General features: G+C 41.1%; 1 protein-coding gene across 10 annotated transcripts in view; it reads left to right on the top strand.

The window, feature by feature from the left end:
- The window catches only part of NTRK2 (neurotrophic receptor tyrosine kinase 2), a 384,042-nt gene that overhangs the window by 211,174 nt on the left and 146,121 nt on the right, over positions 1-26,747 (top strand). For 8 of the 10 annotated variants that reach the window (XM_049711806.1, XM_012538905.3, XM_049711808.1 and 5 more), the window contains one exon: positions 2,250-2,438. In XM_049711806.1, the coding sequence (XP_049567763.1) occupies positions 2,250-2,438 (189 nt within the window). Of the gene's footprint in view, positions 1-2,249; positions 2,439-6,240; positions 13,555-26,747 lie in introns of those variants that run through there. The other 2 variants (XM_049711810.1, XM_004285360.3) reach the window with 1 other exon arrangement.

The raw sequence follows: 26,747 nt of genomic DNA, 5'->3' as shown, positions 1-26,747 counted from the left end.
GTGTTCTGTGGCTTCTAAATTGGCTGTGTGAGGACTTGCTTGCAGAATTAAGCCGGAGTGTATCATTAAAAGCAACTTAAATACACATCCCCTTGAGAGAGTGTTTTTAAAAATTACCTATAGGGCTTCCCTGGTGGCGCAGTGGTTGAGAGTCCGCCTGCCGATGCAGGGGACATGGGTTCGTGTCCCGGTCCATGGCCGCTGAGCCTGCGCGTCCGGAGCCTGTGCTCCGCAACGGGAAAGGCCGCAGTAGTGAGAGGCCCGCGTACCGAAAAAAAAAAAAAAAAAATTACCTATAATAGCAGTTGGCTGCCTCCTGCCTAGTTTAAGATTCAGCTAGATGGGGAATGTCGTTATCCCTACAAACTGTGATAATCCCCATATAAGAGGGAAAATGGATCTTGGAGGTTGGGGGATGGATTACCGTGATATTTCGTAGGGAATTCAAAAAAGTATGATACAACAACTTTTGTTTCTATTGCTGTGCTTCTTACAGAAAAAGTAAAATGTGAGGAAGAGGTAGAGATTTGCTGGAGGTGCTGAAACATCCTGGGGGGCTGGGCAAACGCACGTGGTCTTGCTCAGGAAATAGCGATTAAGGCTTTCATTTAACCAGTACACATTTGTCTTCTCTGCACATTGGATTTTGCCTTCTCATTGCCCTCTCTTTGTCTTTCCTCCATATCCTTTTCTTCCTGTCTTCCTCTTAGCTTATTATAGTAACCCTGGCCAGTGGGAGCCTTCTGGAAGACCCTGCACCTATTCAGGATACTGTAGAATCCTGTGTACTATACTAGGGGGCTTTGTCTACTTTCCCTGTAGGGCGTGTCTGTCAAAAGCCACTGAGATCTTAATTGTTTGCAAGTTTTCAATGAATGTAGACCTTTATCTTTGTGAATGTATTTTTGGTTGCAAACATTATAGGTCAATGGTTGAATTGTTTAGACAAGATACAGTAGACTGTATTTATGGGTATATACGTTCTGAGACTCTGGACTGGAAAGTTTAAATCTGGTATGAAAAATGTTACGGTTATTGCTTTAGTATAAAGACATCCATGTAATGACACTACAAATAATGTTATGGCTAAAGGCAAAAAGGGAACTTTGCCATGGGATTGGTCCATTATTGCTGTGAAAGTATTTTGCGTGCAAAAGTGGTGCCGCTGCTGAGAGAATATACAGAAAGTGGAGCATAGTAATAGGACAGGCCGATGCAATTCTAGTCGACCAGTTATTCGTAAGTTTATTTAGTAATACTTAGTAGTAATTCATATTCATGAAGCACATTTTCATATCAGTAGTTTCATTCCAGTCTCAGAAAGTAACAAGCAGATACTATTTTGCATATTTTACACGTGTAAGCAGATGTAGAGGTACAAAAAAGTTAAGTGATTTGTCCAGAGAGTGGTGAAAGGATCAGATCTTTGAACTTCTAGGACGTCTTTCAGTACACTGTACAACAGGAATCCTAGATTCATGCTGGGAGTTTCAATGAGAGAGTGCTCTAAAGATGTTCAGAGAACAGAGAGGAAAGCTGCATATTGAATTACAGGAGAAGGAAGTAAAGAAATTGGAACCCTCACACATTGCTGTTGCGGATATAAGATATGTAGTGCAGCCACTTTGGAAAACAGTTTGGCAGCTCCTGAGAAGGTTAACCGTAAAGCTACTATATGACCCAGCACTTCCACCCAAGAGAAATGAAAACATATATCCACACAAAAACTTGTACACGAGTGCACATAGCTATATTATTCATAATAGCCAAAAATTTTAAACAACCCAGATTTCTATCAATTGATGAATGGATCAACAAAATGGGGTGTATCCATGCCATGGAATATCACTTGGCAATAAAAAGGAATAAAGTAATGATGCATGCTACCACGTGAATCAACGTTAAAAACGTTAGGCTAAGTGAAAGAAGCCCCAAAGATCACGTATTATATGATCCCATTGATATGAAATGTCCAAAGTAGGTAAATCCATAGAATAAAAAGTAAATTTGTGGATGCCCAGGGCTGGAAGCGGGGAGAATGGGCTGGAAGTGGGGAGAAAGGGAAGCGACTGCTAATTGAGATGATAAAAATCTCCTAAAATTAGATTGTAGTGATGGTTTCACAACTCTTTGAATATGCTAAAACCCACTGAATTGTACAGTTTAAATGGGTGAATTTTAGGTATGTGAATTATAGCTCAAGAAAGCCATGAAAAATTACAGGAGCATATGTATTTTTCCAACTCCAGGCCCAGCCTCAGTTATCAGCAATGATGATGACTCTGCCAGCCCACTCCATCACATCTCCAATGGGAGTAACACTCCGTCGTCTTCAGAGGGTGGCCCTGATGCTGTCATTATTGGAATGACCAAGATTCCTGTCATTGAAAATCCCCAGTACTTTGGCATCACCAATAGTCAGCTCAAGCCAGACACATGTAAGTACAGCTGTTTATACTTACTGGCCCATTTGCTGCCTCGCTGTATCAAGCAGCATGCTTATCAGAGTCCCTGACGAGGATGACTGAGGGGAGGGTACAGTGTGAAATGTCTGAGTATCCTTGGGGCTTTGAGCCCAAGGAATAGATCATTTAGTTTGTTGATTATGGAGTTCTCAGGGTGTGTCTCCTGCTGGGATTGGAACTGTGGGCAGATACTGACTTCTCTTGAGGTCCATTTTCCAAAACCATTTGTCAACATGAAGTTGGAATCAAGGCATGCTTATCTTGAAAAAGATAGACAGAAACCAGAAGTGTCATTAGAATGCACATACATCAGTTACAGAAGACAAGCAATTGGTGGGATTTAAATTTGGTTTATTGAAAGTCCTTAAAATATACACTAATGGTAGTCAGGAATGCTCTGTGTTGCACACAGGTGGTATGAATTTAGGTAGTTCTGTTTTCTTTGTTCAGTCCTAGTTCCCAGTATGAGGCTTGTTGTGATGTCACAATAGCAAAGGGACATCACAACAGATGGTCTGCCTGTTAAGTACACTGAGTTATATTTCTTAGAACCAAATTAACCCACTAGCCTCTGTTGGGAAACTTGGAATCTTTATCTTATCCTATCTTCTGAGCCAGTGCTCAAATATAGAGGCTGGAACACAGCCTGAAGGACAAGAAATAAAGTCACAGTAGACAAACAGGCTTATGCCAGTGGAACTCCAGGCCTTCCCTTACACATGAATAAGGGGCCATGAGGGCTAGAATATCAGGTGGCTAAGGTCCCAGGGGTTCTCTGGCACTGACAAGTGGGTACCTTTTGTCTATCTGCATGTTCTTGCCCCATCTTAAATACTGTTCTCCTGCCCTGTCTCAGGTAAGGTAGGACTATTTCAAGGTTAGATATTGGGGACTGACTTTCCATTGAGAATGCTCATGGTTAAGGGGACTTAGCAGTGAGTATCTTTTCAAATATAAAGAAACATCTGTAATTTCCTCCTATTCATTCAAATTTATCCTGAGGTATGTTTAACAATGGATTTGAATTTAATCATTAGGGTGAACAGTATTACAGTCTTGTAATGTGTGAGACTGAACCTCAACATAGCTTTCAGTTGAATATGTAATATGATAAGATAAATAGAATAGCATATGTGAAGAATATTGAGCTCCTTGAAATAAAAGGTATTCTTTGCAATCAAAGTATTATTAATTCTAATATTATTATTATGGTGTGAACATGATGTGTGGAGGTTTGCTTAAAATGTGCATTCTTTGTTGAGATAAGCATCCTCCAATGGTTCCTGAAATGCCCTGCATGTGTTCAGTTCAAATACTGAACAAAGCAAAGCAAGATAGTGTAATGAGAGATTCTGTCATCATTTTGATTGTTCTCCCTAGGAACAGAATACTTTGACACCCCTGTCACCACCACCAGCACCAGTCTGTATGATGTACTTTAGTTAACCTGAGACTGCTTTAAAATTGAAGTTGACTAAAATCAACCTGTACTCAAAAATTTGCTTTTCTTTGTCAATGGAGGAAAGATAAAGCTGAATAATCAAGTAGATAGCATTAGCCTAGCAAGTCCAATAAGAGAAAATGAACCAATGAGCAAGAAAGCAAACAAATGAGAGCCTATAGAATCAAGTGAGCTAGATGGCTTCTGAGTCTGTGGTTCTTTCTAGAAGTGCTTTCTTCCCTTAGAAGTTCCACAAGAAAATTTCCAAAGGTCATTTCCTTAATCTAGAGTTCATAGAAGTTTTTACAAAGGTTTTGGATTAGACATTTTGGTAATTTTGGAGGAGTCTTGGTTTTGTGGCTCAGCCACTCCCACTTAGAAAGAGTTGGAAGAGTTGAGGAGACCTGCAGCTTCCCCTCAGCTTCTGCCCTCTACCAGAGGGCATCAGACCATTGATTGTTTAGTTGTTCCTTATAAAGTCTTGTTGGGTCCTTCACTCAGCAGTCCTTACTGGCTCAGTGTTCTCAATCACTTAGTATCTTATATCAGAAGAAATTTTATTTCTTCCAAGCATCAAGCCATATGCTCTTTCATGATTTTAAGAACACTTAAAATAACACATCTTCCATAAATCCTTTTTCAAAGAAATGGGAATGAAGAAGCAATTTACTTCTCTCATTCCCTCTACCCTTTCTTAAATGCCATCCTTTACCCCATACTTTTTATCTTTATCTTCAATGTATCTGTTGCCTTTTGTGAAGTCCTGAGTATGACCACTCTGGTGTATGTTTCTCTAGTCTTGATTAGGTTAGATTGTAAGCTCCTAGAGAGCAGAAACTATACTTGTTGAACTACATCTTCATAGCATGGGACATGATGTGCCTTTGATGTTGGCCAGATGTTGACCAGATATGGCTATATATTGCTGAAATATTAATTACTAACAGACTTGTAACAAGTATAGAGGACCTTTTACATTGAGCCTTTTACATTGGGTCCTTTCCTATTAAATTTGCCTGTGTAGACTTTGTTAGATGTATTTTTAACAACATGTTAGCCAGTTTAAATAGATTTAGATAGCAAATTTAGCAGAAATAAGCCTTTAACAAAAAATCCTTTCTTTGAAGATCCTAATTGTAGTCGTTCAGAAATTTAAATATTTCAAAATGCATAGATCTGATGTACAGAGGGATCTGTTGCTATAGACCCATGATATTTTGGGAGCTTAGCTTTCAGTTAAGTTATTCCCATCAAGTATTTTTACAACCAATCTCTAAAGAAGGGCTCTTCCAAGAAGTTGGATAGGTTACATCTGAAAAACAAATTTAAGAAGCTCTCAGAAAAAGTATGGAATTTTTCCCATGTGCTTAAAGCAAAATATCACATAGACAGTATGCCACCAAGCTCTGGATCCATCAGAGGCTTGGGTCACAAACCAGCACTTTTACTTCTCTTTCCTACAGCTGCCTGCTATTCAAAGATGTTGGCTTTATATGTGTGCTCTTACAAACAGTGATCCCAGCTTATTTCACTGAACTGTAAGAATCTAATGCAGAAGGTGAAGTTCAATTCATTACATATTTATTGGCTACCCACAATATTCCTCCAATACTAAGAATTGGAAATTCGGTCGTAATGATGGCATGTTCCTTGCCCTCAGGGAGTCTCCTTGGGGAGGCCAGTGGTGAAAGACTTCATCGTATAATCACAATGCACTATGATAGCATAGCTTAGAGCAAGGATCCTAAACCCTGACAAGGATCGGGCAGGTCAATATGAGAGAAACAGGCTAGATCAGAAAGATGATATGGTATAGTGAAGGTCATGATGGCATGTGGGCTTGGTATTACCAGATACTCCAAGTTTTGCGGAGAGAGCAGGCATTTTATATTTTATGTGAATTCTCCAAGATTTAAAACGCTGGGTGGAACCAACAAAATACATCAGCAGAGTCAGATTTGGTCCACAATCCACCAACTGTTTGTGACCTTAAAGATCAATGAATACATACACCTTATTTTACAGACAATGCTCAGAAATGGCTTGTCCAAAAGTAATACAGCCTCCCTGCTCGTGTAGCTTTGCTCTAAAAACAGAACAACAAACAAACAAAAAATCATGATTAAACCATATTTCTTTAAATGATGTGTAAGATCATTTGAGTGAAGGATGATGATAAATTTTATCCCCCTAAGTAATTTTTCACTCTCAGGAGCTATGTGAGGTTTTCATTTACAAAGTCCAGAGGTTGTTTGCAGGATTTTAGAACAATCTGAACAGGGCTGAATTGCTCCTGAGCACTTTCCAATAGCAAGTCTGTCTACTTTATTGCAGGGCCCAGAGGTTCCCCCAAGACCGCCTGATAATAATTTGGTATTTGGAGGCTCCTGTGTCACTGCAGGAACTAAAGGAGGCTAAATCCATGCCTGATGGAGGAGAAGAGTTCTATGGTTATCTGCAAATTCTGGCCAGAGAACAACTTGACGTCACTCCTTAGCTTCCAAAACCTAGCCAAGCAAGAAGTTGCCTTCCCAAGAGAAAGCAGTGTGCTCTAATGACTAAACCCTCAAAGTGCTATGCCACTCTAACTATAGACCCATCTCCTCGATCAATCAGGATGGCAAGATGGAGCTGAGGAGCTCAGCAACATCAAGGCTGGAGTTGGTCTTTAATTCAACTAGTCTGTGTAGACGTGTCTGAAAACCACATCATCTGTCCGCACGGGGTGTTTTCCCAGTAGGACTGACCAACCCGGCTCAAGGGCAGCTGTGCTGCTATCCTCTCCTTGACTGCTAAGAACATTTTTGACAGGGTACAATGGAAACACACCTTCTGAGCTGGAAAAAAAAGAAAGAAAGAAAGAAAGAAAAAGAAAGAAAGAAAAAGAAAGAAAGAAAGAAAGAGAAAAAAAACCACTCTAACCAGCAAAACCCCCGAATCATCAATCTTGGGTTCTCTTGAAGGGTGGGAATGCGTTATAGCTTCCCCTGCAGGAAAAGCAAATGCCATAGACTCATTGTCATCCCTAGAATTGTGTCTTTCCTAGAGCAGCCTTGTAAATTAGCTAGGGTCCTAGGCGAAGGGCCTAAATTAAATGAGAATTGTCCTGAAATACATACTGTATGTGTTTGTTCTTACAGCGCATGCCCTCTGTGTATATCTAGGGCTAGTAACTCTGTGGCAGATGCAGATAAGGAATTCTGACTCTTTTCCACTTTAATTCCATTTCCAATGAAATGGATGTTTATTGACTTCCTGCAGCGTGTGCCATACTTCAAGTATTATCGTTCACATGTGTATATATGTTCGTGTGTGTGTTTTCCCATTGGTTACATGCTTATTAGGCAACTATGTAGATAAGCACAGATTCATAGACCAGCTAAGACTAAGGAGATTAAATATAATAAAGGGAGGGAGTGTTTTAACAGTAGTTGAAAAGATCACACAGGACACCCCTCTTGCGCCCCTTAACTGCCATACCCACCCTGTCATTGTGTTACCAACCAGGGGAGGGAATGGAAGTGGTATTTTTCACAGAACTGCAGAGGTTTTGAAAATGTTTGTAACATTACTTTGGGTACACATGAGCAAAAATTCTGAATCATATCCAAGACCTCAGGAGCTCGTTATATCAAGGGATGAGAGTTATCAGAGGTTATCTTTGAACTTCAGTGCAATCTGTGCCCATGGTCCATTTTGATGGTCCATTTGATGGAAGTAAAAACAGGCAGAAACAATTGCTATAGCACTTTCCTAGGTCCTTTGCCTACTAATTTTGTCTTTCAAAAGTATGTTTTCTTCTAAGTATTTAATTGGCCAAACAATAACTGCTTTGGGAACTGTTTATATCCCTTTGAAGGCCATGGCCTGCACTTTAAAAATAACCTAAGTCTGTTTTGCCCAGCATGAGTGTTAGGGGCGAGAGAACGCAGTTATTTTAGGATCCTTAGAAATTGCTTCGTTTATGGCACGGTGGGCTGACGACTCGTTTCATGGGGGTCTTCATGGCACGTTGCTCAGCCTCTGTAGGTCCCAGTGCAATTCTGTCTCTTGATGCCATAGTCCCCCATTGCCAGCTATAACAGCTTGATACTATATTCTCCTTTCAAATCCAGAGGACATGGTAAGAAGCTATCAAATAATGCTGAAAAAAAAGCAACTTGAGTTCCCTCGAAGAAAGGAAACGAATACATGCTGCACAATTACATGTAAAACGTAAGCCAAGTTACAAACTCTATTGAGAAGGAGATTTGTTAGGAAACCAGTTTCAAGCACATTTACAACTAAGTAAAATAAGAGACATCATTCTATTAGCATTTGACCGCTGGGTGACATTATTTGTTATCAAAAAAGAAATACCACCCAGTTACAGGGTACCTAGACCTCTTAGAGAAAACAGTCCACCTTACATTTAATGACTAAAAGGGGAAAACAATTATAGATTTAGATCAGGGAGACACTCACAATGGTATTCTGATTTTACTTCCACATTATCGGCCAACCAAGAGGGAATTATGCACCCCTCACACATCAGACAGTTCAGTCCACTTTCACCAAATCATCAGTGATGTGCTGGAAGCATGCAGGCAGATGCAGGATGCTACTGCATTTCTTCTGGGTATTTCCCAACGCCCAGCCCAACTGGAGAGCGGATACCAGCATGATGAATTTATCAAATGCACCCCCATTTTGGTATCTGGTTGGTCACTCTTGCACGTGTCAGCAGACTGGGGACCAGGACCAGCTCAGCAAACACATATGCAGAGGAACCTCTTATGTTGCTAAGCAGCTCCTGCTACCCAGATGCTTTGAACACTGAATGCTCCCTGTCGTTAAGGAGAAATGAAAGAACGGGAGTTTTTCTTGGATGCGATGCTCGCTCACAGTTCAATTCTTCATGGCAGCTAATGTAACAGAGTGCAGGTTTTCTCCTTGTGAAGTTTTCTCTGCCTTTGCTAATTCTGCCAGCCAGAGAGGGTAAGCCACCATGGTTGGGATCTTCTCAGATTAGTCATTATGCCAGCTCTCCTTATGAAGTGCAGCCATGCTGCCTTTCATTCACGATGTTGTACTTGTTTATTTGTTTGCTGTTTTTCTTGGTAGTTGTTACTTCTCTTGAAAGGCATGTAAGATGAATTTGCTTCATACCACGGACAGGAAAGAATTGGAGAGAGATCTGCTTAGTTCAACCTGATAACTAAGCACAAAGGCAGTCTCACTCCTTGAGCTCAGCCTCTAGGAGGAAAGCTGCTTCCTGAGATGGAGACAGCAGCCCAAAGGGTTCCTGAGTCCTCGCTGCCCTCTGTCTGAGCCGGCTCCCTCTGGCTGAGAAGATGCTGTGTGTTTCTGAATGCTTGGGCTCCCTCAGGGAGGGAAAAATTAAAAGGCGGCATTTGTGGCTCAAAGGAGAAGGACATGTCAGTATCACAGTGACCTCCCCTCCACCCGCAGGGCTGAGGAGGTTCTTAGGCTGCAAAACTTTCAGTTTTAAAACTGGGACAGTCCTGGGCAAATGATAATGGATTGGTCACCCTAGTTGGTATAGCTCTGATGATTTCTGCTACTAAGACAGAATTAAGTCCTCCTTACCCAAAATGCCTGCAGATACCCTAAAATGTGATTCTTTAAAATAAATAATATAGGTTGTAGTTGGAAATTTAGAAAACATAAGAAACAAAGATGAAATAAAAACTCATCTATAATTCCAACAGAGATAATTGTTGATAATATCCTTTGGATATCCAACTTCCTCATCTTATGAGTGTCCTTTTAACCTCCTGTGATATAAAGTCTAACCACTTGTACCCTGGCCTTTATTTGTACTGGGCTTTGTTCATATTTCTATAGTAAAGGCTTGTCTTGGGTGAATTGTGTTGGAAGGTCCATAGGAGGCTCGCTGGGTATATTATTGTCAGTGTCAGATTTTCTCTTTGCTTGGTGATGCATAGGGATTAAGACAGAGCTGGGCTGGACTGACCATGGCAGGTCGGGTTTCGAGGGACCGTGAATCCAGAGGAGCTTAGCTTTTCCAGGGTGAGTGTCACAGAGGAGACGAGCCTTGTGTTATGGGCCTGGAGGACTCAGGGAGCAAAAGGGTCCCGGATCTGCCAAGGCAGGCTGAGCACTCCAGTTTAGGGTCAGCTCTCTGGATGACTCCAAATGTAGTCGTCTGCTCCGCTGGAGCAGATGATCAGTTTTTGCCCCCAGTTCTTCACCCCAGCTGGGTAGCTCCTTTCAGAGAGCCAAGCGTGCTGGATCTGAAAGGGCCAGTCTGGTTACCTCTGATATGATTCTCACTATTTAGAGATGCCTTTTCTTCCACCCAGGATTCCTCGGCTGTGCAAGGACCTCTGATGAATTGGAATCTCCCCTTAATCATTCAGCCTCACCTAAACTTGATGGAGTCAGTAGCCTAATATTCTCCAGTCCTCCCCTCATGAAATGCTTCCTCTTCTCATGTCTCAGGCATCAAGGCCCAAGCTGGGGTTCTGGCCAGGGGACTTCTATCAATAGTATGACATACAGGAGTATTTCAGAGTTGGCATTTTGCACAGTAATATTAAAGTTGATAGGTTCTAAAAATGAGTTCAGAACACATATTTTCCTATGATTTGTAAGAGATTAGATTTGTGCGACTTTGAACCAAAGGGGTTGGGAAGAATTCTAGAAAGGAAACAATAATCTAATGCCTAGTTTCTCTATTATGCTTATCAGTTACTATATACGTTATAAGTATGGGTAGACATCAACATGCTTTTTACCCTGTTGCTATTATTTAGCACATTTATTTAACCATGCCATTGACCTTCTGGGTGCATTAAAGTAGAACCCAGGTCATTATGAGATAATGATGGCATTTAGACCAAGTGCAATATTCCTAATGTTCCAATAGGTGGTTGATATAGAGGGGACAGGATACCATCCCACACTATCTAATTATATCAAAAGAGCTAGTCTCCATATTATGGAATGCTTTCCTTAGAGGAGATTACATGATATATCTGCTTATAAAATAAGCAGAGGTGACACCACTGAGTAGCCATCTCACATGTTTTCCTGAAAGAATGATGGATTTTCAGATCTGTTTATACTCTCATACCCACTACCGATCCCCACCCTTGCTCCTGAAAGGAGTTTGCTTTTACGAGTGAGTTGCTAATGAACAGAGAGAAGCTAACTGCTTACCCAGGGACCTAGTCTTACTTTCTATTAATAGAGTACTCCGGCTAGCTGGACTAATTGGCCTCACATTGTCTCTATCCTGGCTTTACTTCCTCTGACCCATAAACATCAAGTCCTTTTTTGCCCATCTCATTCTGTCATCTTCCCTCCTTTTCTCTATATATTAGGGTTCAGGAACCATGATGCTAATGATGACATTTCATCCAAGTTCCTAGTTCCATTAATGCCATTTCCTGATATCCAGAGAAGCAGTTATGATTCTGTCTCACTGCTTAAGCCTTATTTTGAGAGGACCATTTTCTTCTTTTCCAAGTGCTGTTCACTTTTAGGATATTTCTCTCCCTCTTCAGAGCCTTAGTTTTGACTAACATACCTTTGTGTACATATAAGGTTTTAGTTTTCCTTGAGCCCTACCTAGACCTTTATCAACATTGGTTTTGGAAGAGGAAAACTCTCATTTTCTTAGTAACATTTTGATGATGGGGAGCTCTGCCTTAGATTCCTGAACTCCTGAGCTTTGAGGAAGAAGACAACGGCCAAGTAGCAAAGGGATGACCTTATCACTCACTTCCTGAGTCATGCGTCTCCTCTGGGCTTGTGTATACTCTCTGCTGTTTCCTGCACATTGCATCCCAAGTTTTAAATTAAAGTGGATCTTAGCCGGAATGGGGTCTAATGACTGATGCATGGGTACAGTCCTTGGTGTTAACAACCCAGGGCCTTCTTTTGTTCTTGTAGAAGAGATCTGTGTTTTCGAGGGCCAAGCTTCTGCATGGGGGCCAAGCTATGGGAGGGGGTTGTGAGGTTGGGGGTGAATCCATATGGTCTTCACACCTTCTGCCCACTTTTGGAAAGAGGGGGCTAGTGTGGATTGGTATGGATGACATTCCCCAAGCAGATCCTTCTGCTAACGGGCACCCAGTGTGGGTGTTAGCGTGGTCCTCTCTCGGAGGTCTCCCTGCTTCCCCATGACAAGCAATGAACCCCTTACCACTTGCTGGGCACCTGCCTGCTGCTTTGCCGTGCTGGTCTCAGCACGGCATCTCCCTCTGATGCTGCACCACGATCTGCAGAGGTGGGAGACGGAGGGGTCTCTGTTGACTGCTACGTGTTGCTTAACTTTATTTCCCTCTCTTATGTTTGAAGAGAGTGGACCTGAAACATGACCTGCATTCTTTTACTATGTTCAGAACCTCCAGGGCTTGTCCACACATATGTATAAATGATAATAGAGCTTGGAAATCTTTATTATACAGACACGCTGATGGAAATGAGATCTGTTGTATTGGAATTTGTGATGTAGTTGATCAGTCAGAACCAAACTCGTACACCAATAAAGACAAGAGTGTCAGATTAATGGTCTCCATTGCCTACTTTTTATCACCTACTAATAATTATTTTTACATAAACTTGAGAATATAATTCAGTGTTGGGATTCCTAAAGGCACTACAGACAGCCTCCTAGAAGTTGTCCCGCTGATTCCCATTTAGCTCCCAAGCAGCCCCCTCTGCACCCAGCAGGGCCAGGATTAGGGTAATGTGGGGAGGCCCTCAATTAAAGTGCAGAATTTAAAGGGGCACCAACAAACTCAGCCATCAAGGTAAATCATATTTCAATGCAATATTTTAAAAGCCAAAAATTAATGAAAGAAATCTATGAAGAAAATTTAAAAATTTTTAATTAAGACAGGATTGAGAGGGTGGGGATTAGGGTGAGGTGAGTGCTACAAATTCAAGGTCAAATACTGTCGTTATTTGAAATTTCAAGTTTTTTTCTTCATAGATGTTTTTGTTAAATTTTATTTTTTTTAATATTACATTAAAACATTATTCATAATGTTTTGATATTTTATATTAACTATAAATGTAATATAATCTTTAAAAATTGTGAGTCAAAAAAAAAATTGTGAGTCACTATATTGTACACCTGAAACATATGATATTGTACGTCAACTATACCTCAATAAAAAAATAATTTAAATAAAGGGAAAAAATAAAACATTATTCATGTCGATTACTGAATTTGTGGTGCTCCCTTAAATTTTGTGCACAAGGCAAGAATCTCACTCCCCTCACCCTAGCTTGGCCCTGGACTCAGGCTCCTTTTGGCCAGGATCTTGTGTAAACCTCTGGCCTTTGCAAAGCTCTGTTTTGTATACATTAGCTGCTGGGTTGATTAGCTTTCGGTCTTCTCTCCTTTCCTGCATTCCTGGCCTAATTGTCCTTCCTCCCTCCATCCCATCTGCCCCTGGAGATACATTTCTCTGACTCCCTTTTGCTCAGCCAGCCTCAGCATCCTTGGCACTAACCATCCTGTGCTATCTGCTGAAATATCTGCATAGATGGGCACTCTCATCTTCTGATGGCCTTTTTTCTGTATGTGACTCTCCAGAGTGAGGAAATGAATCAAGACTGCCACAAAAAAAAGAAAAGAAAGAAGAAAAGAAAGAAAGACAAGAAAAAAGAGAGCAAGAGAGATTCTTTTAAAAAGGCAGAAAGGATAGGAGGGTCCAGGGATCTTCTTAGCAAATTTGAGAATTAATCTAGGGAAAAATTGGATAAAATTTTTAAATATAAGTGAAATTAAAAAATATATTAGATATTGCTTCATTTCCCCACATTTGGAGTTGTAGTGTTAGATTTGCTAAGTTAGAGATATATACTCTTTGGGATTTAAAATACTCCATTTTCACTTAGCCTATTCCTTAATGTCACGAGCCCCTTTTGTAATGTGTGCATTTTTGATTATTTTAAACAACCAATATCAAATGCCTTTTATGTGCCAGGCCTTATGAGTTGCATTTTCACATTAAAAAAAAAAAAAAAAAAAGAGGAAGCCCTGTCAGCACTGCAGGATAGATATTATTACTCTGTTTTATAGATGAGAAAATTAAGGCTCGGAGAGCTTGAGAGGAAAACTAATGAACCCAAATTACAGCCCCAATGTGGGGGAGTTTCTGTTCAGTCCCCAGTCGGCCTCCCTGAAGTCTGGGGCTCTTTCCAGCTGAGTGCGCTGCTGATCTTTTCCAAAAATAGCATGGAGCAATTTTGAAACTCTGCAAGAGGAATTGTAATGTTGGTGTTGTACCTTTCATGTGGGCTTATCAAGGTAGGCTGAGGGTATTAACCTTCAAACATGCAGCCAGGGTCGTGCCAGACAGCGGGGAGTGGGTTTATTGCTGGGGAGAAAGGAGCCAGTAGTAGGCTGACCCCGGGCCCAGTCTCTAATGTAAGGGTTGACACAGGGGTCACTAGGGAGGTCTTCTCAATGGAGTCGTTACCAGAAGTACTAAATAATCATGAATAATAAACTCTTATTTTTATTTTTTCTGGTTAAAATCATGTAAAATCCCTCTTCCCCCACCCCAACCCACTCTAAAATGTTGGCCTTTTTTGTTTTATTTCAGAAAACCCTAGGAAAAGAATCCTATATCATAGATCTCTGACTCTTTCTTGGACACCTTCACTCCTCTGAGATAAGCACATCACTTTTCCTAGGTGAACTTGATGTCTCTCTCTCCAAAGACAGAGTTCAAAGAGTACCAAGAGTTTTAGGAGCCAGATGAAGTGCACACATTTACTGAGGTTTGTAAACCAGTGTTGCGAGGGTTAAAGCACCCACAGCATCTGCCTGGGTCACCCTGTTCCAGGGAGACCAAGAGGACACAGGCTAATACTGCCTTCTCGATAACCATTCTACAGACAACCAATTTCAGTGCCAGCCATGTGTGAACATCTTGTAGGACAGACAAGTCACTTTTCTGGCTTACCCTCTATGACTCATTGTTTTCATTTTCCATGCAAAGGTCCATGTTTCCAAATTGCCTACGCGAAAGGGGTCAAGATTCTTATAGATATTTAGCCTTTAAGGAGTCTTTTTAAAAAACAAGAATCACCTTTGGTAAGTGGCATTTCTTCCACGGGAAGAGCATGCATCAGGAGCTTCATAAGGTCAGGGAGCTGATATTCTAAGGTATCTACTTTGTTACAGGGGCACGTACACCCACAGATTTGTAAGTGTGACTTCATGGTAATCTTGTAGTAAGTAGAGTAACACGTGCTCCCCCCAAACATCACATAGCAATGCCTCACTGCGCATGACGAGTGCAGATGAATTAGAAATGGGGAGGTTAGCCAAAATGAATAAATTCTTTTCTGACCCAATGTTTTACTCTCTTAATTATCTTAATAACTTAGAAAAGACCAGAGTTCGGGGTATGAATTATTCAGTTGCCGTTCAAAGGCCATCATAACAAATAAGGTTACAATCAAACTATTGTTTGTTGGAGACTTCTAGGCCCCCTAGACACCCATGCCTGTAACAGTACAAAGCTGTAAAGCTTGGGCAGCCCTTTAGTGTTTGTTAAGATGCAGCCCGAGAGCGGCTTGGAGAGACTACAGAGGATCAGACTTCACACAAGCAGAGTTGAAATATTTCCAAAGAGAATTTGATGAGTCTTTTGCTTACCCTGGAATAAGTATTGTGTGTGTTTTGCTTGTACCTACCATTTGCCAATATGGAAAAGTTTCCTAATGAAATGAAATCAAACAAATCTCTGACTAATGATACTGTGTGAAATCTTTAACAAAGAAACTCCCGGATAGGGCGGCATAGAGGGGATGAGGATGAAAGTTCAGATTTGGTTCAGCCTGTATAATCATATGTCTTTGTCGGATGATGAATGTGTATAATCAGGAAGTCACGTCTTACCCGGGAATTGAGTGGCAGTAGTCATCGAATGATATTGAAAATCGCAGATGGAAAGACTTATTGACAATTGTGTAAGTTTCTAACCACAGACTGTTCAATGGACAAACAAGTGCTTTGGCATCTCCAGCTCTTAGAACGGTACCCAGGACATTGCATAATTAACATGTGGTGAATAACTGAAGGAACACATGAATGGATAAGTGTATTTGCTGTGCTTGTAACTGTACTGTAGCTTTGGGAGAAAAATACGTCTCTACTTCACCAGGCGTCTGACATGGCTAATAAGTTAAATTCTCCTCTGATTCTGTTAGGAGCAGAAGTTAGGCAACCTTTCCATTTGAATTGCTGAATTTGGTTACCCTCTCTGGTCTGCAAAGAGCTCTTAGAGGTCTCTAAACATGGAAATATTTAACTCATGATGGGTTAAGGCATATGAATTGTGATTTGGAAGGTATGGTAGCACAGGGGTTTAAAAGGCATTTAGGGGATAATCTTGTCATTCTAAGTATAACTGCAATGTCTCCATGAGAAAATGACTCCCATTTCTAAATAATCAACGTGGAAATGGACTTTGGTAACTAGATTCATTTATGACTTGAGGAGTCCCTACGTATGAACAATATACCTGACACAATGAAATAGGTAAATAAATATTTTTTCACAAACACTTTTTATAAAGTTACCAAAATTTGAGAATTCCTAAACTCCACAATTTGAAGAGGAAAGTCAGTAGGAATTTGGCAAATTTTGCAATCCATTTAATAAACAAAATGTCAAGGTGCCCAAATGGGGTCAGATTAGACTCAGCGCTTCTGATGATTCTGTATCAAGACAATTAGAAACTACGATTACTTCAAAAGTTTACTTAAGAAAGTCAAGTTCGCTAACTCAGTTAATTTTCTTCAGAGAAAATATGCTACTAGAATGCAAAGTGATAAGAATGCTAACTGTGGTATAACTTAGTATTCATAGTATAAGAAATTATTCGGATATTATTTCATTCCCGCCCGCAAGTTCTTAAGTTTCTTTCGGAATTTCATCTTATGTGATTTGATCTGTACCAAATAATGTGAGAAGAGATAATGGGATTTAAGGAGAGGAATGATTGAATCACCATGTCCCAATAAAAAGTGTTCAAATTGGATTTCACTACATAATGAATTCTGCTTCAACTTACTTTGACATAAATAAGATTGGGTAAGGGAAACCAGAGTAAATCAAATAAATTAATAAAAGCTATCAGAGCTGCTTCACATTTGTCCCCCAGACAGTGTCTGCTTATTTGTATAATAAAACCTGCTCTCATAAATTAAAACCTAGGCATGCCACTTGGTTGAAAGCAAAAATTTAAGGAAAAGTTAGCACATTTTTGGGGCCTGATTAAGGTGCCTTCTGGTTTCATCAATATCAATAGTCCCTTTGAAAACTGAAACCTGAAACCCAGAAGAACAAGGTTCAACTTTCAACTAGAATTTTTTTACAAAATAAGATTGGAGATACAGGCATGCATGCAATATTGATGATTAGCTGTCCTTCATATTTTCTTAATTACACACATTTACTGAACACGAAGAAATTTTTTCATTTTGTCTAGATGGAGGCCGTGTCTCTATCAGCATAATATATCACGGTATTTGTGAGTCTCGTGCAAAATTGAATTTGCATCTCTCCTGCCACTCACGGGGAGTTCATTATCTTACAGTACAACCACTGGGAAAAATGCAATTTCCAGTGTTTAATAAAACTGTGGTCTCTTCACAAGGCTTATGATGCTTGAGCAATTTGTTAGTCACAATTGATCACAGATGCTTAACCCTAATTATATGGTGGATAGTGCCAGTAAGGGCGATTTTAAATATTTATTTACTATATTTCAATGCAAACAGGGTATTTTGCAACTGCACTGTTATTTGTATTTCTCAGAGTTGAAGTGTCTTCTCAAAATGTTAAATATAAAAGATATGTCACAAAGCTAAACATACAATATATAAAATATGTGCTGGATGTGGTTAAGAGGCAAGGAAACTGATGGGAAAAGCCTCTACTCTTGCTTCCTAGTTTAGCCATGGACAGTGGAAAGAAATAGGGCATTGACGGTCCTGAAATGTGTCCCTCGGACTAACTAGTACTTTTTAACTCTCTGGGGTAGAGATGATCACTGCGGCCACTTTAAGCTAGTCAGTTTGGAAATCTGTGATCTAATTAAGCCTCACTGATCAAAAATTATTAAGCATTTAAAATATGACCTCACTAATTGGAAAACTGAAAGGCCAGAAGCCTGTTTTCTGATGATCCCTTAAAAATGAGGTTCAAGTGACAAATCACTGAAAAAGAACTGAGTTGTAAATAGTGGGGTCGAGCCCTCAAAACGGGATCTTCAGCTAATTAAACAGCTTTTTAAAGGATGGCTATCATATGTGCATGATTTCAGTGGCCCTAGATCTTTATATTAAAGATGCAATTTAAATTTGAACCACATCTGGTGTTCTTTGTGCTGTAATAAACCAAGTGTGTGAAATTAACTTGTAGTAGAAGTTATCCTTTATTTTTTTTGCTTTGAATAATCTAGAGAAGCATTATGTCATGCACTTATGAAAGCCCTAAGCTGAAAGCATAAACAAGAGTTAGTTTGGGCAACTTCAGAAGAAAAAGATGTCAGGAGGACCTATTTCCCATGAGGTTTTTTAAACCCAGTATTCAAAATGGTTTTCCAACAGCAATTTTGAAGATGCTGTGCTTTCTTACCTTGTTTCTACCAACAGATTACTTAGCCAGAAAGATGAGATCTTCAAAGAACTCATAACCCACAGATGGGAAATGGGATTTATACTCATCAGGGCAGCCCTGTATGATTTTGTAGATGTTCCTGACTACTATGAAGAATCTGATGTGGACTCAGCTAACGCAGTTCACGGGCAAAGAACTTTCCACAGAGAGAAAGTTAAGGTTACCATACTTTATGAGGTTGAAGATTGTATCCCCATATTTTCTTTTAAAGGTAAAATTTCAGTTTGGACCGTGGATCCATGGGAAGTTGCTTCCCAAGCTTGTGGAGCTGTTGGGCCCCTGATCTCCAAATTGTCCCACATTTGATGGTTTGGAGAAAGGTAATTGCTACCTGAACACTATCTAGGCTTGGCGTTCAAGTTCAGCCTTAGTTACTATCACCCAAACCTCGTGCTACTGCCACCCCTGGAGCACCCACTCCAGCTTGGTGCCTCAGTGTTTCAGACCAACTTTGCCTCAGTAACGTGCACACATTTCTGTTTGTTCTGTCACCATGCAGAGGTATCTGAGACTGGTCACTGGAGTCTGGAGGCCAAATGCCTTTCCCTGAATGAGTTGATTGAGAAGATTCCATCCTGTCTTTTCATCTCACTATCTCCCATGACCTTTATCTCAACACCTTCTCCTTGACCTGACCCTTTACCAGCTTGAAACCAGTTCTAGCTTCCAGGTTTTGCTTAACAGGCATTTTCTGGGCCACTGAGTATTTTTCACTGGGTAATATAAAAAGGAGACAGAGTGAGCCAGGAAGCAGATGTCTCTTGGGTGGTGCGAGTCTTTGAGAGTTGGAATTTGAAATCTCTGTCTGAAAGAAACAGTGAATGGGTGTAATTAGTCAGGCTGATGAAGGAGTAAAACCTGGTAAGCAATTTTTTTTGACTGGCTTAATGAAAAGCATTAGCTATCAGTTTCTGCCTAAACTCGCTGCGGGTAAAACAAGTGTGGGGTTTGAACAAAAGATAAAGATTCCACGTGGGTTTGGACTCTGTTCCTGAGAATAAGTTTTGCTTGGGCGGTGGTTCATCCAAAACAAAAAAAACAAAAAAAATCAATGACTTGTGTCACTTCTTCACACATTTTATTTTAAGAGAATGGATCATATTTCAGGAAATGGAAGAGGTTCTTGCAAAGGCCACAACTGGTATTTTGTAACCCAGTGTGTGTTGCTCATTTTCTTCTCATCCCCTTAAGCCAGGCGTTTTCCCTACGTTAGTTTTCGAGGCAAAGGAATTTTTAAGGATTGACTTGAGGTTATCTCCCATCGCCGTGCATCCTCCCCTGATGGCGTGAATCTGGCCAACAGCTGCCAGAGGCCTTGAGACCTATTCATCATCAAGTGACTAGCAAAAAATTAAGTGCCCCATGGAGGGGATGTTTTACTGCTGTCAAAGGAATTAAAAAATGATCCTCTAGCATCATTAATGACAGCTGGTAAAGCCGTGGAGCCAAAAGATGTGACATTCAAGAAGAAAATGGTTTGATATCCAAAAACAAAAATGGCAGCCTCTCTGAATCTTGACTGTAAGCTGTACTGAGCATCCTTCACAAGGCCAGACCAAATATATCAGCGATGTGTAAGCTCGAGTCCAAGAGTGTGGTCCCAGATGCTGTTTCTCTTTCTGGCCATCAACAGTCACTGCCTCTTGAGATGTTAGGTAACCATCTCCAGCAAGATGGCAGTATCCATTCTCAGATTCGCTTTGTTATATAAATTTCAGCTTTCTGGCTTGGATCCCAGTAGAAAAATCTCTTAACTTGGGATTGGACAGAAGGGCTGAATATACACTTTTTTTTTTCCTTAGGGGAAAGATTATTTATTAGTGTTACTTGAGGTCACAAATTATTTTCTTGATAAAGTGGGGGAAAAGAGGGACACATGATCTTGTTTCATGTTCTATTTGCTTAAGATTCAGATTAATTTTACAAGAAGTGACAAAACCCATTTTTTAAGGTACATGGCTTATTGACAAACCACAGAGTAGAACAGAAAACAAAATAAATTCTGCCTCATTACTTTCCAAGTAGTTAATAAGGCAAACAAAAGTCAGCCAGGACAAAGAAAGCAGAAGAAAATGTTATTCTTGGGTTCAGATGTTAGAGAGGAACTTAACCAGTTCTAGAAAGGGATGAGGAAAGGAAACTTTTTTGAGACTTACCATGAGCTGTTTCCATGTACATTATCTCAGCTAAAGTTCAGGCAATTTCTTATGAATGAGGAGAGTGAGACTTGGAGAGTCTAAGTAAGACTCATGGTCTAGGTAGAAAGTGGAAGAGAAAAGACAAAAACCCAGCTTCTCCCACCTCAAAGCTACCTGAACACTTCTGTCTCCGCCATTCATCTCCAAGCACCTGGCCGCCAACCCTACGGAAATCCCTAAGGGATGGGGCCCCATCCTTAGAGAGCCACACACTATGAAACTGACCTGACCCCAGACACTCCAGCCATAGTAGTGGAAGGTTGAGTCCATTATCAGGACAAATCATGGGTTACAAAATTTGCTTTGGTTGAAATCCTTGAGAAGCTCAGCCTTTATCTGCAGGCCGATTGCCTCATGGATGAACTTTCTCCATTTGTTACCACTGATAGCAGTTAATTTTTCTTTTTTTTATTTTTGCGGTATGCGGGCCTCTCACTGTTGTGGCCTCTCCTGTTGCGGAGCACAGGCTTCGGACGCGCATGCTCAGCGGCCGTGGCTCATGGGCCCAGCCGCTCCGCGGCATGTAGGATCTTCCCGGACCGGGGCACGAACCCGTGTCCCCTGCATCGGCAGGCGGACTCTCAACCACTGCGCCACCAGGGAAGCCCAGCAATTACTTTTTTAAATGGCTCTTTTAAAACATTTTTCCCTTCCTTTAATTCCAAAACACCCCTGATGCTTTAAGCAGGACCCAAAATATTTTTGTATTTTGAATTTGTATATAACATTATCATTGGGGCATAGTCTAAGGGTATAACTTTTTCAGCCCATTGCCAGGAGGAAACAGCTGTCCTTATAACACCATCATTATTGCTCGTATGGAGACAGTGGCATCAGGAAGATTTGGACTTTAATCCTGGCCTCCCACTGTTGCTCTTGTGTGACCTCGGGCAAGTCACGTAACCTCAATCAGCCTCAGTTTCCACTCTGTAAAATGATATTAACATGATAAAAAATACTCATGGCTACTCTCTTAGGGTACTCATTAAGAGCCAGCTGCTGTGCTAAGTAGTGTGCCAACATCCTCGCAGTATGCACAAAGTGAGGATAATAATGCCCAGCAGGTCTGCTTCTCGTGCATCTTCACGGATTTGGAATGCATATAACGCATCTAGTATATTATGCACAGCTCACTGTGGTCAATACATGTCAATCGTGGTCAATAGACGTTCTCCTGTGTCTCCCTTTCCTTCTCTACCTCAGCTTTGGGTCACATTAGGTCCCCATCGCTCAGGCTCCCGTGCTGGGCAATAATGGGTCCATGGATGTGACTCATTCGTACTAATGATTGCGACCCTTGTTGTCCTCATGTGACAGGTCCTGACCCAGGCCAGGGCTTCTTCATTATGTTAATTCAGAGATTTAACCCTGCTGGGAAGAGCTAAGGGTCTTGCTATGCAGGGGCCATTTGATGAACTGCTGGAGTGAGGGTCCAGTCCTTAGCCTTAGCTTTAGGTTCTTCGTGCTGGGTAGAACAGACGTAGACCAGACTTTCCTGATGTTTTCTCACCGTCTAGGATTAGTTGCAACTGGCCATATGGCTAGAGGCTCTTAGTAACAAGAGCAGTAATTTGAGAGAAGAAAATACACTTGATATAAATGAGGTTCCTACTTCCATAATGTCTTGAAATGATCCCTTGGTACGAACAGGCATGATTAAAAAGTGCTTATGTCTGATCATCTACCAAAGGCTTAGGATATGAGGCTCCTCTTGATCATGTAACAACTAGAAAATACACTTGAATCTGGGGGATTATCTTCTCGTGAATTATATTCTAAGGAAATGCCTCTTGATCATCTTCACTGAAGTACCTTGACTGGTAGATAGAGGTCTCAGGGAGTAACTCTAAGTAAGATGCCTTTTTCGATTATAAAATTTCTTTGAGGGACTTCACTGGTGGCGCAGTGGTTAAGAACCCGCCTGCCAATGCAGGGGATACAGGTTTGAGCCCTGGTCCAGTAAGATTCCACATGCCACAGAGAAACTAAGCCCGTGCGCCACAACTACTGAGCCTGCGCTCTAGAGCCCGTGAGCCACAACTACTGAGCCCGTGTGCCTAGAGCCCATGCTCTGCAACAAGAGAAGCCACCGCGATGGACGCCCGCCGCACCACAACGAAGAGTAGCCCCCACTCGCTGCCACTAGAGAAAGCCCTCACAGCAACGAAGACCCAAAGCAGCCAAAAATAAATAAATTTAATAAATTAAAAACAAATTTTTTTAACTTAAAAACTAAAATAAAATTTCTTTGAAATCACAAATTTTATTTTAAACATAAGTTTTGGTTATCTAATTCTGTGTAGCAAACTGCCCCCAAATTTAGCAGCTTAAAACAAGAACAATTGATTATTTCTCAGAGTTCTGTGGGTTGACCAGAAGGTTTTCTACTTCATACGGTGTTGGCTTAGACTTTTGGAGGGTCCAAAATTGTCCCTTGCACGTGGCAGGAAGTTGGTGATTGCTGGCTGGGAATTCAGCGGGATTATGTCAAGGCACTCAGTTCTCCTCTACATGGACTTCTGCACATGGACACTTGTACTTTCTCACAGCGTGAAAGACTCAAGGTAGTCAAACATTTTAAAAAGCGTAACAGTGAAAGCTGAAAGGCCTTCTTAAGTCTTAAGGTCTAGAACCAGCACAGTTTCACTTTCAGTTATTGGTTAAAGCAGACTGTAGGGCCAGCCTGGATTCAAAGCCAGAAGCTCACACAAGAACATGAAAATAGGGAGTCATAGTTTATTGAGACCACCAACGTAGCAGTCTACTACAACATGGGAGTTTTGCACACTGTCCCAGAATATATGTGTTATATTTTAGTATGAAAATATATTCCCCCAGATAGTCAAGTAAAATGAACTCTTATGGAAGTTCCACGGTCTTACTTAACCTTGGCATACTACCATGGACATGCCACTTGGGAAAGCAAGTTCCAGGTTTTTCTTCTTTTCTCAGCTGTCTGGTTGGGTCTTGGGACTTAGCAGGAGGGATGATCTGGGAGGAAAGTGGGATACACCCTAGATAGTTAGTTCATGTATTTACCTCACTTAGTAAGCATCTAAGACTGAATCCCAAAGCAAAGACCAGTAATTTTTATTGATATTCATGTCTTTGTTCTCATCCTTTAGCCCTTAGACTTGAGAGTTATAAATTAGAACCTAAAGAAATTTAGAAAGGACCCTGTGTTGTTAAGGTGTCCAGGGATGTAACTTAACTTGTTTGGTCAGCCAATATATTCTGCTTTTTTTAAAAAAAGAATTCTTTACCAGCATGTATCACACTAAAAGAATTTTTTTAAAGAGGTGAACTTAGGTCAATATGATAGTAAGATGGATATAGGCAGGAGAGCTGTAGGGTAAGGTTTTAGTAACTCAGTCTGATTCATTTCCCTGATGGTGGAGGAGTTTTCCATCACAAGCAGTAACAAAGATACTTTGAAATAGCACAGCAGCCAGAAAACAAATCATATATCTAAATGTATCTGCCCTTATTTGAGGTCAAAGTCTGCAAATTATCCAAAGGAAATTTTTCTTGCTTAAGTTATCTGAGCTCTGCTGCCAAGCAGAATTGTGTATTACAGTCCAGCAGAGCTGAGAGAGAGAGAGAGAGAGGCCCCAAGCAGTAGAATCCATGCAGAGCACAGGAAGAACTGTGTGTACTGCTGTTGTTTGCGACAGCCCTGGGTCTTACATCTTAGACTGCTCTCTGGGTGAGAGATTCCATCTGGCACATCCCCCAAATCACCAACTCTGAAACCTGACTTCTGAAACATAGAATTGAATTTCTTCCTTCCATTCCCTGTATTTTATTAACAAAAAGTTTCAAACATACAGAAAAGTTGAAAGAACGGTTCAGTGAACATCCATACACCCATCTGGATTCTCCAGTGAGGACCTCTTTATCATCATCCATCCCTTCATTTTCAGAAGCATTGCAAAGTAAGCTGCAAACAATAGGACACTTCAACCCTAAACACTTCAACAAGCACAAGCTAGAGTTCAGTATTTGTTTATGGTCTCTCTCTCCCTCCCTCCCTTCCTCCCTCCGTTCCTTCCTTCCCTTTCTTCCTTCCCTTTCTCTCTCTCCTTTTTTTCTCTCTTTATTTCTTTGAGATGAAACTTACATGCAATGAGATACACTAGTCCTAAATGTCTTATTCCCTGAGCTTTGACAAATACATACTCCCGTGTAATCAAACCCCCATCAAGACCCAGAGCATTACTGTCACCCCATAAAGTTTCCTCCTGTGCCTTGCCAGTCAATCCCTTCCACCCACCTTCCATCAACAACAATCACTGTTGTGATTTTTTTAAGGCTTAGATTCATTTTGCCTATACTAGAGCTTTATATTAATTATACAGTATGTATTCTGGGTTAGAACTGGGCTTCTTTATCCAATACTGAAAAAAAATCTTAAACCTGGAAAGTGTACCTCTCCTTTGTGCTCTCAGAGCCATGGCTCCTTTCGCTGCCTCATGGAGAAGCAAGAATTTTTCCGCAGGGAGTCATCCTTGACTGCTCAGCAATTTGGGGGCAGTTGACCCTGAGTCTTGATTTCGGTCCCTGCAAGCCTGCAGCAACAACAGCTTCTCAATGACAAGGAGGATGAGAATGTTGAGGTGGGCACATGGCAGTGATCAGAGAGCCAGGGACACCCACGCAGACCCCATACATCCCCTGGCGTGGCTGTGTTTATTAGCGGGTCTGCCTTTGTGTCTGTGAACTGGACTCTGTATTATTGGTTTGATTCTGGTTGTTCCATGGGACAAAGGAGGAAATAGCTTGCCTCAAAGCATGCAGCGCAATCCAGGGACAGAACTGTGTTCATCTCCTGAGCAGGGTGAAGATTCTCAGCTAACCAAGCAGATGCTGCCCTCTCTGCCTCCAGTGTAGAAAAAGGAGCTGCATGGGGAGCTGACGTTATATTTGAGGCTTTTCCAAACCCACAGGGCTCTTTCGAGGACAAGAAACAGGTCACCCTACTTTCCGAGATAGATGTGGTACATTCAGTAACAAAGAGAGGGCAACCCAGATGAAATGCACCCCAGGAGGCCTCTCCAACCAAGTGCTGCAAGGAGCTATCATTAGGCTGTGAAATCCAGAGGGCCAGGCTGTGCAGCAAGTGTGTTCCCAAATGAGTATATTCAGTGTTATTTGGATAAATGAAAAGTCTTACAGGTACCCGGCGATCTCACGCACGCTCGGAGGGGTTTTAATAGTCTGCATCGTACACCCACATTAATCTAAGAGAGCTGCTGCTCCAGCGCCTTGAACACATGCCAACTGTGAGCTCGTTCTCTTTGTTTTGCATCTCACGTGCTTAATTTAATGGGACACAGTTTGTATAACCAGACCAGCAGCAATCACGCTTATCTCCACTGGCAGATGACTTGATTTAGCTTTGTGCTTTAATGGGTCATGGGCTACTGAGCTAAGGCAAAGGTGAGCAGTTTTGGGGGGATTATTGCAGTTTAGTCGTCCCGACTTTCCGTTCTATCTCATTACATGGATCCGTCAGCAAATAACAGGAAGATTCCCTGTCTTCCCCCACCTCCACCAAAATATCCTATCTGAACTTCAGCATACCTCGCTTAAGGCTGGCCGAGAGCGAGAAGCTTCCTTGAGTTTCCCAGTATGGAAATATTGTGTTCATGTAAAATTATCATCCAAGCAATAGTTGCTCTACAAAAATCTTACCCTGAAGTGTAATTTACAAATACATGGAACCATGAGTGATGACAGACATCAAATTAATGAAGCGCCGTATGCATCTCAAGACAACAGATACTATCAATCACCTCTAATATTATCTACGATGACTTCAAAAAACAATACAGGATTGGGTGCACAATTCATAAACCTTTCCTCTAATTAGCTGCAGACAAAGCTTAATAGGTAGAGGGGAATTGGACAGGCATCGGAGAAGATAAGGCACTTGCTACTTGGCTCGACTGGAATAAAATTGC

This window comes from Orcinus orca, chromosome 6 (assembly GCF_937001465.1).
Source record: "Orcinus orca chromosome 6, mOrcOrc1.1, whole genome shotgun sequence".
NCBI classification, from domain to species: Eukaryota; Metazoa; Chordata; class Mammalia; order Artiodactyla; family Delphinidae; genus Orcinus; species Orcinus orca.
Note: the sequence above shows the minus strand (reverse complement) of the source record. Positions and strands in the feature narration are given on the sequence as shown.